Here is a 14192-nt window from a genome sequence, read left to right as displayed (position 1 = left end):
TTAAAGCTCAACATTCAGAAAACGAAGATCATGGCATCCAGTCCCATCACTTCATTGCAAATAGTTGGGGTAACAGTGGAAAAGTGTCAGACTTTATTTTTCTGGGCTCCAAAATCACTGCAGATGGTGATTGCAGCCATGAAATTAAAAGATGCTTATTCCTTGGAAGGAGAGTTATGACCAACCTAGATAGCATATTCAAAAGCAGAGACATTACTTTGTCAACAAAGGTCCGTCTAGTCAAGGCTATGGTTTTTCCAGTGGTCACGTATGGATGGGAGAGCTGGACTATAAAGAAAGCTGAGCACCGAAGAACTGATGCTTTTGAACCGTGGTGTTGGAGAAGACTTGAGAATCTCTTGGACTGCAAGGAAATCCAACCAGTCCATCCCAAAGGAGATCAGTCCTGGGTGTTCTTTGGAAGGACTGATGTTGAAGCTGAAACTCCAATACTTTGGCCACCTGATGCAAAGAGCTGACTCATTGGAAAAGATCCTGATGCTGGGAAAGATTGAGGGCAGGAAGAGAAGGGGACGACAGAGGATAAGATGGGTGGATGGCATCACCAACTCAATGGACATGGGTTTGGGTAGACTCTGGGAGTTGGTGATGGACAGGGAGGCCTGGCATGCTGCGGTTCATGGGGTCATAAAGAGTTGGACACAACTGAGTGACTGAACTGGACTGAATTGAACTAGATTTTATTACTGTTGTTGTTACTATTACTACCATGATTATTATATTTATTATTATTATTTTTAAACAATCTGAAGATTATGGCCATTACATACTATGACTCATCCTTGGTGTTTGATAAAAAGAGGAAGGAGAAATAATTCTAGCTTTTGGAATCTCTTAGATTAATGCAATAGCTATGCTTCCTACATAGTGTGAATTTTGTTCTTTGAGTATATTTTTTTCTATCCCAGTTGGACTAGACAGTTCTTGCAGTTAGGACTATATTTTATTTTCCTTGTGTGTACTTTGGAAACAGTCCTAAAGCTCAATAAAATCAAGCTGAAGGCCAGCTGCACTTGTTATCAGGGAATTGGCATCACATTCCATTGTTGACCATCTCTTGGACTGACTCGAACAGATGCATCAGTTCTCACATTTTCATTTCCTGGAGATGAGCATGGTGATAGGACAGGGCAGTGAGGAAAAGTGCATTTGCAATCAACGCTGTCTTTGGAATTATAGTCCTTTTCACTGGCGACCAACTCAGTGAAGCAAATCAAATGAGACATTTTTCAAATCTGACTTTTCATAGCAACTGTTTCAATTTTTTAGACATGTGTGCTTTTGGATTTATTCTCCTTTTTATTGCTCCTGGCCCTTGGCGCTTTTCCTTTTGCAATTGTCCCATTTGCCATTCTTAATTAGAAATAATCTACAGAGCCCACAAAGTCAAATGATATATTTAAAAACTCATGGGTGTATAATGCAATAAAAACTGTTGAGGGAAGAGTCAGCATTTATCAGAATCCTTTGCACTGTCAGTGTCTAAACCATACAGTATTTTCCCACACATAGCTGGGCTTCTGCTTGCCTGTTTGATCACGGCCTTGGAGCTTCTTTGCTAACTTTCCAATTGCTGTCCTTGTTTATCAGTTCTTGTCCTTGATCTCAGGTTGTAACTTTGCCTATCACACACAAGCCTGTCTTCTACTCTTGCATTACCTGGAACTCAAGCAGCAGGCTCCTTGTTTTTGCCAAGAGTGACATTATTCTTCAGAACTCCTTCTTACTCCCCAGTGGTGTAGTGGAAGTATTCACCATCAATACAACCAGTCGGGTTGTATTAAAGATGGAAAATATTTCTGTTTTTCTGCATACTAAAAAAATATGCAATTGGACTAACACTGCCTACTCTGTGTCTGGCACTAACATAGGCAGTGGGGCTACTGCAATGAAAAAAGCAGACAAGAATTGCTGCCCTCATGGGACTTATTTTATAACAATGACAAATCCAATTACTAGTAAGATATGACATGGATCTTATAAAACTGTAGTGGTCCGTTATTCAGCTAATGATCTACAACTACATGTAAGGTACAATGTTTTTGCATTCTATAGTTTTAGTTAAAAATTAAATTTTTATCAGGATAGGCCAAAAGATAGTTGACCCATACCAGGTATGATCAGAAGCCCCCTCCTCAGCACACATGATGGTCCCCACTCTCACCCTGGGATCCTTTAACCCTGATTGATGCCATAGCAGCAACCCAGCAAAATCGAAAAAAATCAATACAGCCAAATATAAAAATTCCACATACTTGAGTTAAAAAGGTCACCACTGCCAGGCAACAGTACCCCTGGACAGAGTAACAAGTAGAATTCTTATTCCACTTCTTATTCCAAATTCTTATTCCACTGTCCCAGAAACTCAAAGGCATGTACGTCGAGACTCCCTCCTCCCATCGCTGCTATTTTTTCCTGTGGTTACCACCATCCATGACCATACCCACCCACAGCGGGCCTGGCTAGATGATCAAGCCACTAGCACCCTTGATGGTCATTGGTAAGGCTGGATACATCATCTATGCTGTGAAAACTCCCTCCCAGGCCAGAAGAGGCTTGCAGAACTGGCAGAAATAGGGTTCACAGGACAGATCCGAGAGCCAGCTGGACATCTCCCCTGAACCCCTGTGTTGAGATTCTGCTATTCACAAAACCCAGCCTAAAGCAGACTGGAGTCAGAGCCTGAGCAGCTCCTTTGAATAGAGGGAGTAAGGGCTGCTGTACCAACAGGTGACCCAACACAAACAGAAGGAAGGTGTGTGAGTGGTATTCCTTGAGCTACTCGGGTCATCAGAACGACAATCTTATCCTTGTCTTCTGACTGCATTTTGGTTTTCTAAACTTGTCTTCCTTTTTGGATTATGTATTTGCAATTTATTTAACGGGCTCACATCCTCACAAAATTCTTTTTACTGGGCTTCAGCACCTTTCCTATGCATATGTATTTGCGCACATGTATTGTTGAATTACAGTCTGCCTTCCTTCTCACGGTGTCTCTAACACTGATCTGATTAACTGAATCCTCTGCACGCCACCTCATCTCCTCCAACCCAACCTGTTTGCTTATACGCTCCATCCTTGTGTTGCAGTGGACAAGCACTATTTGTTTTTAAGGAATAGTCATTTTTATAGCACAGCTTGGAGTCTAAAGCTCAGAAAACACATTCACATAGTATCTTTCATAATATGGATATTCTAATCATCCAAGTTTTATGATCCTCATATTTTCAATTTATCATGGTCCACATGTGGAATAACTATGACAGATATTAGATCCTATGCCACCTCCTTGTTACCAAGCTTTTGGGTTTCTGATGCACATCTGTGTGTGCTCAGAGCTACAGAGTAGAGTTTCTTCCTTACCCAACTCTGCTCTTCCCCAGGCGTTCCTTTCCTAATGATACCTATTTTATGCTGAAGCTAAAATAACTAATTAATTAGCTTTCTTTGAGCATATAGTGAGTACAGATAATTAAAATGGGGAGATGCTCACATGGGTTTATTATCTACATCTAGAATACACTTCAACTTGACTATTCTATGTGATTTATAAAATGATTCTAATATATGCCATGTATTTGAGTATAGGATTATTTCTAACTCATTTTCATAGCCTGTTCAGTGGCTCTTACAGTGTCTGGTGCAGAGTAAGAGCTTATTGAATAAATGAGTGGTCCCAATGGTGGTATAGGGAGAAAATGTTAGAATATCAGAGTTGAGAGACAGATGAAGACAGTTTTAGAAATGAAGCTTCTAAAACCTTTGGCTCTTGGATGGTCAAAACACATATGGGAGCGGAAGAGAAACAGCTCCTTGTAACTCTTGGGTCCTTGTCTGTGAGATTCAGTGGGAGACCTTACTTTCTCACTGTGAGGAATCAGTGCACAACTGGAGAAAATAACAAAAAGAAAGGCAAGTACTGGAAAACAGGATTTTCTCTTTCATGTCTATGGTTTTCTTGGGTATATTTAAATACCTGGGAATGTGATTCATCAGTCATTGGGTTTAACAAAATCCACCTTCATTTCCCCATATACTTTAGTGTTACAGGAAACTTTCAATTATCACAACTAATGGGATGGAAGCAAAAGTACACATAATCAAATACCATTTCTATTTGCCTTTGGAAAGCATTCTGTCTGCCTTACCCCCAGCGGGTTTGCTTTTACGATGATTAGTTCTAGCTTGGGCTAATATTAAAATGAGTTTGCATTTTCTCTGTCCAATACCTGGCAGTAGAAGAGAAATGTGTTTATGGCAGAGGAAACTCATGCAGGGCTTAGAATTTGTCGCAGTTAATCACCCACATGGATAATCTACATGCAGCAAGTGGGATTTTGAACAGACTAAAAGGCAAAGAGCAACTACATGTCCTGGATTTTAATGGCCCGGGGTAGATACCCCAGGGGAAAGCTGTAGCTCATGTTATGAAGAGTGTGAGCAGAGAAAGAACACTGAACTAGGAGGGAGGCAACTGGTGTGCTCATCCGTGATGCCCAAGGGAGGCCACATAACCTCTTTGTGTTTCAGTTTCTTTATCTAGAAAATGTAATAAGGATACCTGTACCTGTTCACCTAACAGATTAACTGACAAAAAGGAGTAGTGAATAAAAGAGTTTGTAAAAGTATTAAACGCTAGAAAAACACCAAGTATTGATAGACAAACAGTGAAATACTGTCACCAGCTTTTCACAACCTGTCCTTTGCCCTAACTCCTCAATGCTTGGAGTCTTAGGCTGTGGCTTCTGAAACTTAACCCAATTTCTTAAGGATTCTGCTCTTCCAGGAATAGCTACTTTGACACTGTCCATGGATCCTAATGAATAGTTACATTGTTTATCAGGATTTTAACAGAGATCTTTCAGCTATGATAATTAATCTTGTTGTTGTTCAATCACTGTGTCTGATTCTTTGTGACCCCATGGACTGTAGCCCGCCAGACTCCACTATCCATGGGATATTCCAACAGAATACTCGAGTGGGCTGCCATTTCCTTCTCCAATAATACTTAACCTAGTGGCTCTCAAAGTGAGATCCCTGGACCACCTGCAGCAGCAGCATCTAGGGATGCAAATTCTTGGACCCACCCCAGACTGAGTGAATCACAAGCTCTGGGAGTGGAGCCCAGCAATCTGTGTTTTAACAAGTGCTCCAGATGATTCTGGTGTACACTCAAGTTTGAGAACCACTGCCTTAACTCAAACGGAAAAAAAGGAAACCCAGGAGTCGGGCTCTGAGACATGCTACTGAAAGGCCTTTATTTCTCTGAAGGAGGTAGGATAAGGCTTACAGGACTTTTCAAATCATACTGCACAGCTGTGTGTGTGTGTAAGTAAAACGATGGCCGAGAACATAATTTTCTCTGGGAGGTCTGTTTCCCAACCATCCCACCTAAAAATGTATCACCACCTTCCTTAGCACTCCCCACTTGCCTTTCTTGATCTACTTTTCCTTGTAGCATTTACTACCTCTTAATATGCGGTTATTTACTTATTTCAGTTATCGTCTGTCTCCCCCAGCTGGAACGTTCACTCCATAAGGGCAATCTGTTTTGTTCACTGCTGTGTCCCTAGTTCTGAGAACTGTGCATGGTTCCTAGTCAGTACTCTGAATTAACAAGTGAACAAACAACTGCTGACCTTGAGAGAGAAGAAAATACTGGGTCAGATCAAAACACTGAAACACCTGCAAGAACCCTTCTTACAGCACAGGAGCCTTGCCTCTCTCTTCCTGCTTGGGGCTCTGAAATAAGTCTGCAAACAAGGCTTGGGTAACTGCCATCCTCAGGGGTTTAATTCACCATGCTGTTTGATTATCATTACAAAATGTGCTATCTGGTTTTTCCTAGGCTGAGGGTAGTGTACTGACGGATCAATGCATTCACAGGGCTGGCTATGGGTGTGCAAGAGACCGGAGTGTGACACAATAGGGAAAAGGCCCTCTCGGAACAGAAATCTACTGAACTCTCATTCTTATGCTGCCCCTAACTTGCTATATTGTCCTAACCAAACTGCTTAGCATTTCTGGGTCTTGTTTCATCTGTGGATCTCAATGATTTCCAAGGTCCCTTTCAATTATATTAATAATTACACACCCATTCAAATATTACTTGATTAATGCCTCTCTCCTCCACTAGCAAGCTCTGTGAGAACAGGGGCTGAGTCTGTATTTGCCCACCTAGTTCATAATGCCCAGCACATGGGGGCACTCAAAGATTTGCTGAGTGAGCAAATTCCTGTGGAAACCAAGTGGGAATCTCAGCCTCATCATCTTGTGCTCTATACAGCTAAGTTCAAGGTATGTGGATGTAGGTTTCAAAACCCTGGCCTGGAAGAGATCTCCAGCCAACAGGAAGAGCAGGATGCTGTGCCTCCCTCCACCAACCCCCAGAGCACACAGAGGTTGCAAAATTCATTAAATGTATTCATGGCAAGGTATATGGGAGAGAGCCCAGACTGGGCACTGGCCATCAGCCCTGCGGTCTGAAGAAGCAAGGGTCTGGGGATCAGAAATCTGAATCACAGAACTGTCATTCTCTAGCTTTATGAGTTTGTACAAATTATTTACTTCTCTCAGCTTCAGCCTTTTTATCTGGAAAATGAAGTACTGCCTGCCTCTCAGGATGGCTCTGAAGATCAGAGGAGTTGATATGTATCAAGCGCTTTCCCAATAATCTGGTGGGAGGAGAGTGCTCAGTGTATGGAAGTCTCCTTGTCTGGTCCTGCCTTTTCTGCCCCTTAAAAGGTTCCTAACAAAGCTTCCTGTTCCAAAAAACTGACCCAAGTTGGTTATGGCTAATGGGAGTGCCCTGGCCAGCCTGGCTTAAGGGGAGATAGTGATCAGAGTCAAAAGTGCTTCTCAAAATATTTACCTTTGGAAATACATACTTTCTCCATTTGCTTCTAGTTTGCTTAAGGACATTTTGAGATTTGAACTTGCTCTAACTTGATATCAAATAGTGCAATTTTGTAAATAAATCTTAACTGATAATCACTTGAATGTACTCTTATCAGCGAACAGGATGAGTTAGAACTTCTCTATTTGGCTGCCTTTGTCTCGCCTTCTGCTTTGCTCTTGGAGGGAATTATCCTCCTGGTCCTGCCTTGCCCCTCCACCTTCTCCCACCACATCATCCACTTCAAACGACTATCTTTATCTCGGAAAACGAATTCTGCTGCTAGGCAACCAGAAAACAAAATCCACAGTGGTGGACGTGATTCGCATTGTGACGGCAACTGCAGTGGTGCCACCACCAGGCCAGACGTACACCCATTGCATCTGTCCTCAACAGATCTTTCCAGAAAGCGGGATGGGGTGCATTCTTGGTAGAAAATTAAGGGCCTCAGTACTCAACAGAAAGTATTTATAAATCACTGTATATCAACAGCCTGCTTTAGAATAATTTTATTAGAACACATTCAAGAAAGTGACATATGGAAAAAGACAGCAGCAATTCTTAGTCATGCAAATGCCCGTGTTAAGGTTCTCCATTGGATTTAAATTCAAGTACAAAGACAGTCCTTTCCTGAGCCAGGTGCAATTCCAGAGCATGACACTTTGAGTCGAGAGCATGTTTCCTCTGCAAAGTTCAGAACACTGAACAAGTCCCACCCTCACAATAAGATTGTGAGATACATGGAAGTGTAAACTTTCAGGATTTTAAGGAACCCTTTACCCAAGCCCTCCCCCATAACCCAGCTGGGGGAAGTAAACCCAACTTTGGGACCTCTTATAAATAGATTTAGTCTATTGAAAATAAAGCAGTGGGCCTTAAAAAAAATTAGAAAATGAATATATACATACATATATATATAATGTAATGGAATCACCTTTGCCTTTTGCCTTGGTGTGGGATTTCCATGAAACTGTATTAGGGGTGGGGGCTCTCAAGTGTTTGGGGAGTTGGAAGACTTTTTTTATTTTTTAACTTTTTATTAAGAAAAACTGCAAACATATACAAAAGGGAGAGAATGATATAACGAACACCCACGTGCCCATCATCTAGTCTCAACAATTATCAACATGTGGCCAGTTTGCTTATTTCTTCTCCCACCTCCCACCCACCCCTGCCAACAGGATAATTTGGAAGCCAAGGAAGGCTGGTAGGGTGATCTTCGAACCAGACACCTCAGCAGTGAGTAAGGTTAGGGAGGAGCTAGAAAACAGTGGCAAAACCTGGGTAGGTTGAAGCAGATGGAACATTTGGGAGAAGTAGTTCCTGCCAGTGTTTGGGATCAGTTGGAGTTGACCCTCACCTTTGATAAACCATAACCATAGGAGGTCCCTTTTTCCTTCTCCCTCCCGTTCATGATATAGGGGAGGCAGGCTAGATTAAAATGATGGGTTTTTCCAGATTGGGGCCACTGACAAAAGAAACATTCAACCTGGAGAAAAACTCCAGGAAAACTCTAAAGAGCCCCCCACCAGGGTCGGGGGCCTGGCGTTCAGACTGGGAGCTGGGGGAGCGTGTTGGGCCCTGGGGCCTCTCACAGGTCCCTGCTGCCTCACTCGTTTTAGACTTTGGAGAGAAGCTCGGCAACCTTGAATTGCACCCAGTAGAGAAAGAAGCAAGGGGCCCCGAGGAGTGAGCCCATGGCCCGGGGGGCAGATTTTGCATGGAACATGTTGCCCTCTGAGCAAAGGCTGCACCCCACACCAGCCCTGCCAGAGCAGTCTCAAGAGAGGCGGGTGATGGGAGTCCAGGTGGGAGGTCCCAACGGCGGCACGGCTAACCCGGTGAGCTGCGTGCTAAACGTAAGTGGAGAAAGGATCTCCAGGTCCCAGGTACCACCGAGGAGCAAGGTTGCCATCCTGTTAAGAAAAGGGCCGGGGCTCTGTGATTTGCATATAACTTTGCCAAAATTTTCATGAGATCCTGTAGCCCTTTATAGAAAACAGAGTGAAACCATCAGTGTGACTAGTGTTATTTCTAGCGATCCCATGCACACAGTGCAACCTGGCAAATACACAGTCATTATTTTAGAGGAAATGGAGGATGCAGAGTGCTGTGTAGGACAGTGGTTGGTCTGAAGGTTCAGAAGTCAACCAGGTCTAGCATCCAGAGGAGGATCACTGACTGGCCACTTTTGACTGTGAAATATTGCAAGAGCACAAACCTGCACGCTGTTCTTTGCCTTAGTTCCCTGTAGAGCAATCCTGCTGTGACTTTCCAACTTCCCAGACAGACAAGGAGAAGTGGAGCCAGGAATAATATAAATAGAGATACATTAAATGAGAGGTCCAGTGGCAGTGATCATTAGTGTTTATTTCACACCCTTCCTGTTTTTTTGGTTTTGTTTTGTTTTCTTGTTTCAATTCTTTCAGGGTCCCTTGTGCCCTACCAAGTCTTACCATGACATTCAGCTAGAGAAAGAAACTGAGAAAAGGTTACTCATTTGTGCAGCAGATCTTTAGTAGTAACTGACTTAACACTCTTGATTTCAAGTGTTTCCGGGGTCTATAACGTGGTAATCTGGAACTTTTCTAAGGCACAAAGCTGGCTCATGCACACTGCAAGGCCGGCTAAGGGAATGCATTACTGAGTGAGGGAGTGATGGAGCCATGCCAGAGACCCCACATTCCAGTGTGGTTCTACCATCTCTATTGGGCCATTAGAGGCAATGGAATCATCCTTTCTTTAGGAACGATGGTCCCTCAAAGAGAACCAGCTTCTAGTGCTATTGGAAGAGTGAAATATTTCAAAAAGCAATGGCTCTTACCCAGGAGAAAAGTTTAAGAGGAATGAAAGAGTCTGACCTCCAATTTGACTGTGGTTCTGCTCACGGTGTCAAAGGCTACCTTATGGAAATGAGAAAATCAGTATGAGACACTTTTAGTAAGAACTCCAGCCAGGCAAAAACTGTTCATTAAGGGACAGAAAAAGCCTCAGCATGGAGCTCAAATGGCAGTTATTCTGAACTGTGGAGGTCGGGGGCGCTAAGGATTCAGAAGGGCGATGAGATTCTAAAGAAAGTCCAGGACAGGATGCATGTATTTGTGAAAGGACAAAGTACTGGTGCCCACTGAGCTCACCTTTCCCAGGGCAAAAGGGTCTCAAAAAATTTAAATCATATTTTCCTTTGCATAATGTTGCATTAACGGGCTGAGGGTAGGGATGTGGCATCGACTGTCCTGAGTATCTAGTCCCCCACATCGTAATTCACTGTCAGCACCAGTTTACAGATGTGCTATCACATCTGCAGAACTTACTTTCGTGGCGGAATTTAATAGCTTTATGAGTGCTGGATTTGACATTTGGCTCTTTATACAATGGTTAAAATTCTAAGGGAGAAGAACAGTTTAAAAAAATATCTTTAGTGTCATCATTATTAATAGCTAATTTATTTGTATCATTTTTATTATCACTATTATTAATGTCTAATATTTGTTGCATCTTTACCATGTGCCAGGCAAAGTGCTGAGTATCTGGCATGCATCATTTCATGAAATTTGGAATGGGTAATACCATTACTCCCATTTTGCAGACTGGGGCATTAAGGTCCTGCCCAGGATCATACAACTGGCAAGTGGAGGGGCTGAGATCTGAACTGAGGTTGGTTTGACTCCAAAGTGGTCCTAACTGCTGTGGTAGATTGCCTTTTGTAAAGGAGAATCCATCTGCTAAATGATATTTGTATGTGTGTATGTTTGTGGATTCCAAAGGTCTTAGAAAGCATCCCTCACATATTTTGAGGATCCATGTTATCCTTGAAGACGTAACTAGAAGTGGTTTGGGTCACTTTAATATGTGTATTTATTAGATTTTGCACAAAAACTTTTATCTCCTTTTAAACCTCAAGATGTAATGGTCTCTGTGTACCTGCAAATCTGATGATGGTTTGTTATGTGAGACATATAAGAAATTCAGGCATGTAGGCAAACTGAACACTTATTCTCCAAAACTGAGAAAATGCATGCACATTTACATAGGAAGTCACTATATTATATGGCCCAGTTGGTGCCTTAAAAGGGTAGTTAACATCCATACATCAACATTAAAAAGCGACGGCCATTTATGATCTCATTGAGATGATTTTCTGAAAATCTAGCCTAGGGCAGAGACTAGTGGGAAAAATTTAAGTGGAAATGTGGTTTAAAAAAATACCATAAAATTTCTTTGAAATGTCAACGATCTCTATTATTTAGACAATAACTCTCAGCTTGGAATTCACAGATATCCCATATCCAATTGCCCTCTACCTTTGGCATTCTGATTCAGCAGGCCAGTTTTTTGAAATGTTTCCTTGGTAACTCTAGGGGTCACTTGGTTTAAGATCATTAGGGCCCAGGACTTTTCCATGTACCAGACAATACATGGTTGGAAAACCTGAGTTGTGCAGCATTTCAACTGCATTTTCACGTCTGCCAGTATACACTGTCCAGAAGCACTTGGGCATTTTCCATGAGGAGCAAGAATCAGTGAGACCCATTTTGATAGGACAGCAGCTTTTATTAACCAGACCTTCCAGAATTCTTTTTTTTTTTTTTGGGGGGGGGTGTATATTGAGATTCCTCCCACCTCCCCCTATTCAGTTACGTGCATGTGCTAAGCTGCTTCAGTTGTGTCTGACTCTTTGTGATGCTACGGACTGTAGCCTGCCAGGCTCCTCTGTCCATGAGATTTAGCAGGCAAGAATACTGGAGAGGCTTGCCACTTTCTCCTCCAGGGGATCTTCCCAACCCAGAGATTGAACCCATGTCTCTTACATCCCCTGTACTGGCAGGCAGCTTCTTTACCACTAGCGCCACCTGGGAAGCCCAGGTATAGACTCCTTCATAGAAGCACTTAACTTATTAACATACTGCAGGTCTCACTCTAATATTAGGCACTCATAATATGAGTTTTCTGAGTTATAAAGAGAGGTTCTAGAGTCTCTGGGTAGAATATCCAGTGGTATAAAAATAGCCAAAACTGGGGAACATATCTGTTATATTATAGATTCATATCCTTTCTTGTTCTACAAAGAATTTGAGGCAGCTGGTTTTTAAATGCATCTTCAGTCGACTATATGTTCTAGATGCTTCTGTCTGAAGGATCTGGAAGCCACAGAGGCAGGTATGTGCCTGAGTTACTGCTTCTGTGGCAGACATAATAAACTGTCTTTTCTACATTCCTGGCTCATGTCATGTTCTGTTAGGCACAGCAGACAGCGAGCAGCTGACATGTGTAATACATGGAACATAGTATGTTCCTGTTTTTTTTATTTTTTCCCCTTGCCCTTGGTATTTTCAATCAGGTGCATTCCATTCAGTTGATCAGGAGGGAGAAATGATACGACTTAACAGCATCTGGAGAAGGAAATGGCAACCCACTCCCGTATTCTTGCCTGGAGAATCCCAGGGACAGGAGCCTGGTGGGCTCCTGTCTACGTGGTTACACAGAGTCAGACACTGACGTGACTTAGCAGCAGCAGCAGCAGCAACAGCATCTAGGCCAAAATGTTGCTTTGTGTGTTTCTGCCTGAATCATCCAAATGTTTTGGTTCATGGACTTGGCCAGCAGAAGGCAGTGTACACAGCAGACATGAGAAAGACCTGGGTTCAAATCTCAGCTCTGCCACTTTCTGGATGTGTGACCTTGGGCAGGTTATTTAACGTCTACATTTTCCTCATCTGCAAAAATGAGGACAATGATACTTACCTTGAAGAACTGTGAGGACTGAGTAAGAAATTACATAAAAAATGCCAGGCTCATAGTAGGCATTCAGGAAGAGAGACACTTGTTACTCTAGGTTGTCCATGTTCTGGACACTTCCTTATAGTAGCCTTCATGCTTTCCTTGGCCTGTTCAGTTATAGCAGGGGCTTCTAAGGGAAAGGGCTGTATGACTTTCATTAGATGGGCAGATTTGCCCTTGGAGGGCACTTCACTGCTCTGTGTTCCTCTGTTACACACATGGAATGGCAAAGCCCATATTAAATGGTTTAAAAGAGCCTTTCTCCACCTCCAATTTCAAACTAGAGCCCAGACGGGCAATATTCCTTCACCAGAATGGGAAACTGAGGTACAGAAGAGTACAAATGTTGAATCGTGCAGACAGAAAGACATCATGAATTATGTTTTCAGTGTAGCTCTTTTTCAAAGCTGATTTTTGTGACTTTCTTAGTTTTTTCATGCTTCCTACTCTACTTTTGGCTTCTAGCCGTGTGTGTGTGCTGCTCATACTGACCGCAGGGCTCCTCATCTGGAATTCGGTGAGGAGGTTACTGGCAAGGAGTGGTTAGCCAAGCATCTTGGTGAAGAACAAAGAGGCCCCGGGGGTGGTGCAGAGACAGGCTCTGCTGTGTCCCTTCCTGAGTGACAGACTGAAGTCCTCACTTCCAGAACACTATCCCAAAGGAAAGAAATCAGCCTCAGCAAGGAAGAGTCACTCCCTCTGTTTTTCATCTTTCCATTTTTCCTTCTGCTTTTGGAGAGAACTGTGAGACTAGGCCAGGTGGGAAGAGCATCCTTGACAATGTTTGTTTCATGTAACATTTTTGTTCCAAGTTCAGAAAAGTTAGAAACTTTCTCTACTGAAAATTATCAGAAACTTCGCTCTGTCCTTTGAGAGCAGGAGAGGAGAGAGGAGGAGGTAGGGGACGGAGTGGGAGAGCTGTGTGTTAGCCTGATGATGAACCTGCTGTTAGGAACCTTGCTGCCCATGCAGGGGTGACCCATCCTCCCTACCCGGGGACCCAGTGTCCCCACACTGATCACTCGGGGAACCCCTCCACCTGGAATCATAGGGGGTTAAAACCAAACTTGAACATGCCTGCCTTTTCTCCATCCCACTGTATATCTCTTCATAAAATCTCTTCATGAACTTCAGCGTATATTTCAAGCTTGTCCTCTCACCTTTTCTATACTTTACTGAACAGCTGAGTTTGGGGAAAAGCCCTGATGAACTAACCCACTATTCACCTTCCCTATTTCCCCGCCTGAATTTTCCTCCTCTTCCCTTTCACTATCCAAGGCTCCTGACCTTCAAAAACCAAACAAAGTTGCCAGTTCCTCAACTAACAACCTTCAGTAACCTTGGCCCATCTGCAAGTCAGCCCAAATTCACTGTCTGGTCACTTTCTCTCATCTTGAGATGTTGAGGGGAAGTTCATCCCTCTGTTACCTACTAGTCACCTGCTCATCCCTTTGTCTTTGGTTCACACAGAGGTTTGATCCAGAAACCGTCTAAC

At 42.9% G+C, this 14192-nt stretch overlaps 1 protein-coding gene across 10 annotated transcripts in view; it reads right to left on the bottom strand.

Annotated features, from left to right (window-relative positions):
* Positions 1 to 14192, bottom strand: part of KALRN (kalirin RhoGEF kinase) — a 695559-nt gene that overhangs the window by 174603 nt on the left and 506764 nt on the right. For 4 of the 10 annotated variants that reach the window (XM_069556012.1, XM_069556021.1, XM_069556031.1 and 1 more), the window contains exon 34: positions 7410 to 8832. The exons of the other annotated variants lie outside the window; for them this stretch is intronic. In XM_069556012.1, the coding sequence (XP_069412113.1) occupies positions 8770 to 8832 (63 nt within the window). In that variant the 3' untranslated portion in view covers positions 7410 to 8769. Of the gene's footprint in view, positions 1 to 7409; positions 8833 to 14192 lie in introns of those variants that run through there. 10 annotated transcript variants of the gene reach the window in all.

Source organism: Ovis canadensis, chromosome 1, assembly GCF_042477335.2.
Source record: "Ovis canadensis isolate MfBH-ARS-UI-01 breed Bighorn chromosome 1, ARS-UI_OviCan_v2, whole genome shotgun sequence".
Classification (NCBI taxonomy): domain Eukaryota; kingdom Metazoa; phylum Chordata; class Mammalia; order Artiodactyla; family Bovidae; genus Ovis; species Ovis canadensis.
This window is presented reverse-complemented; position numbering and strand designations above follow the sequence as displayed.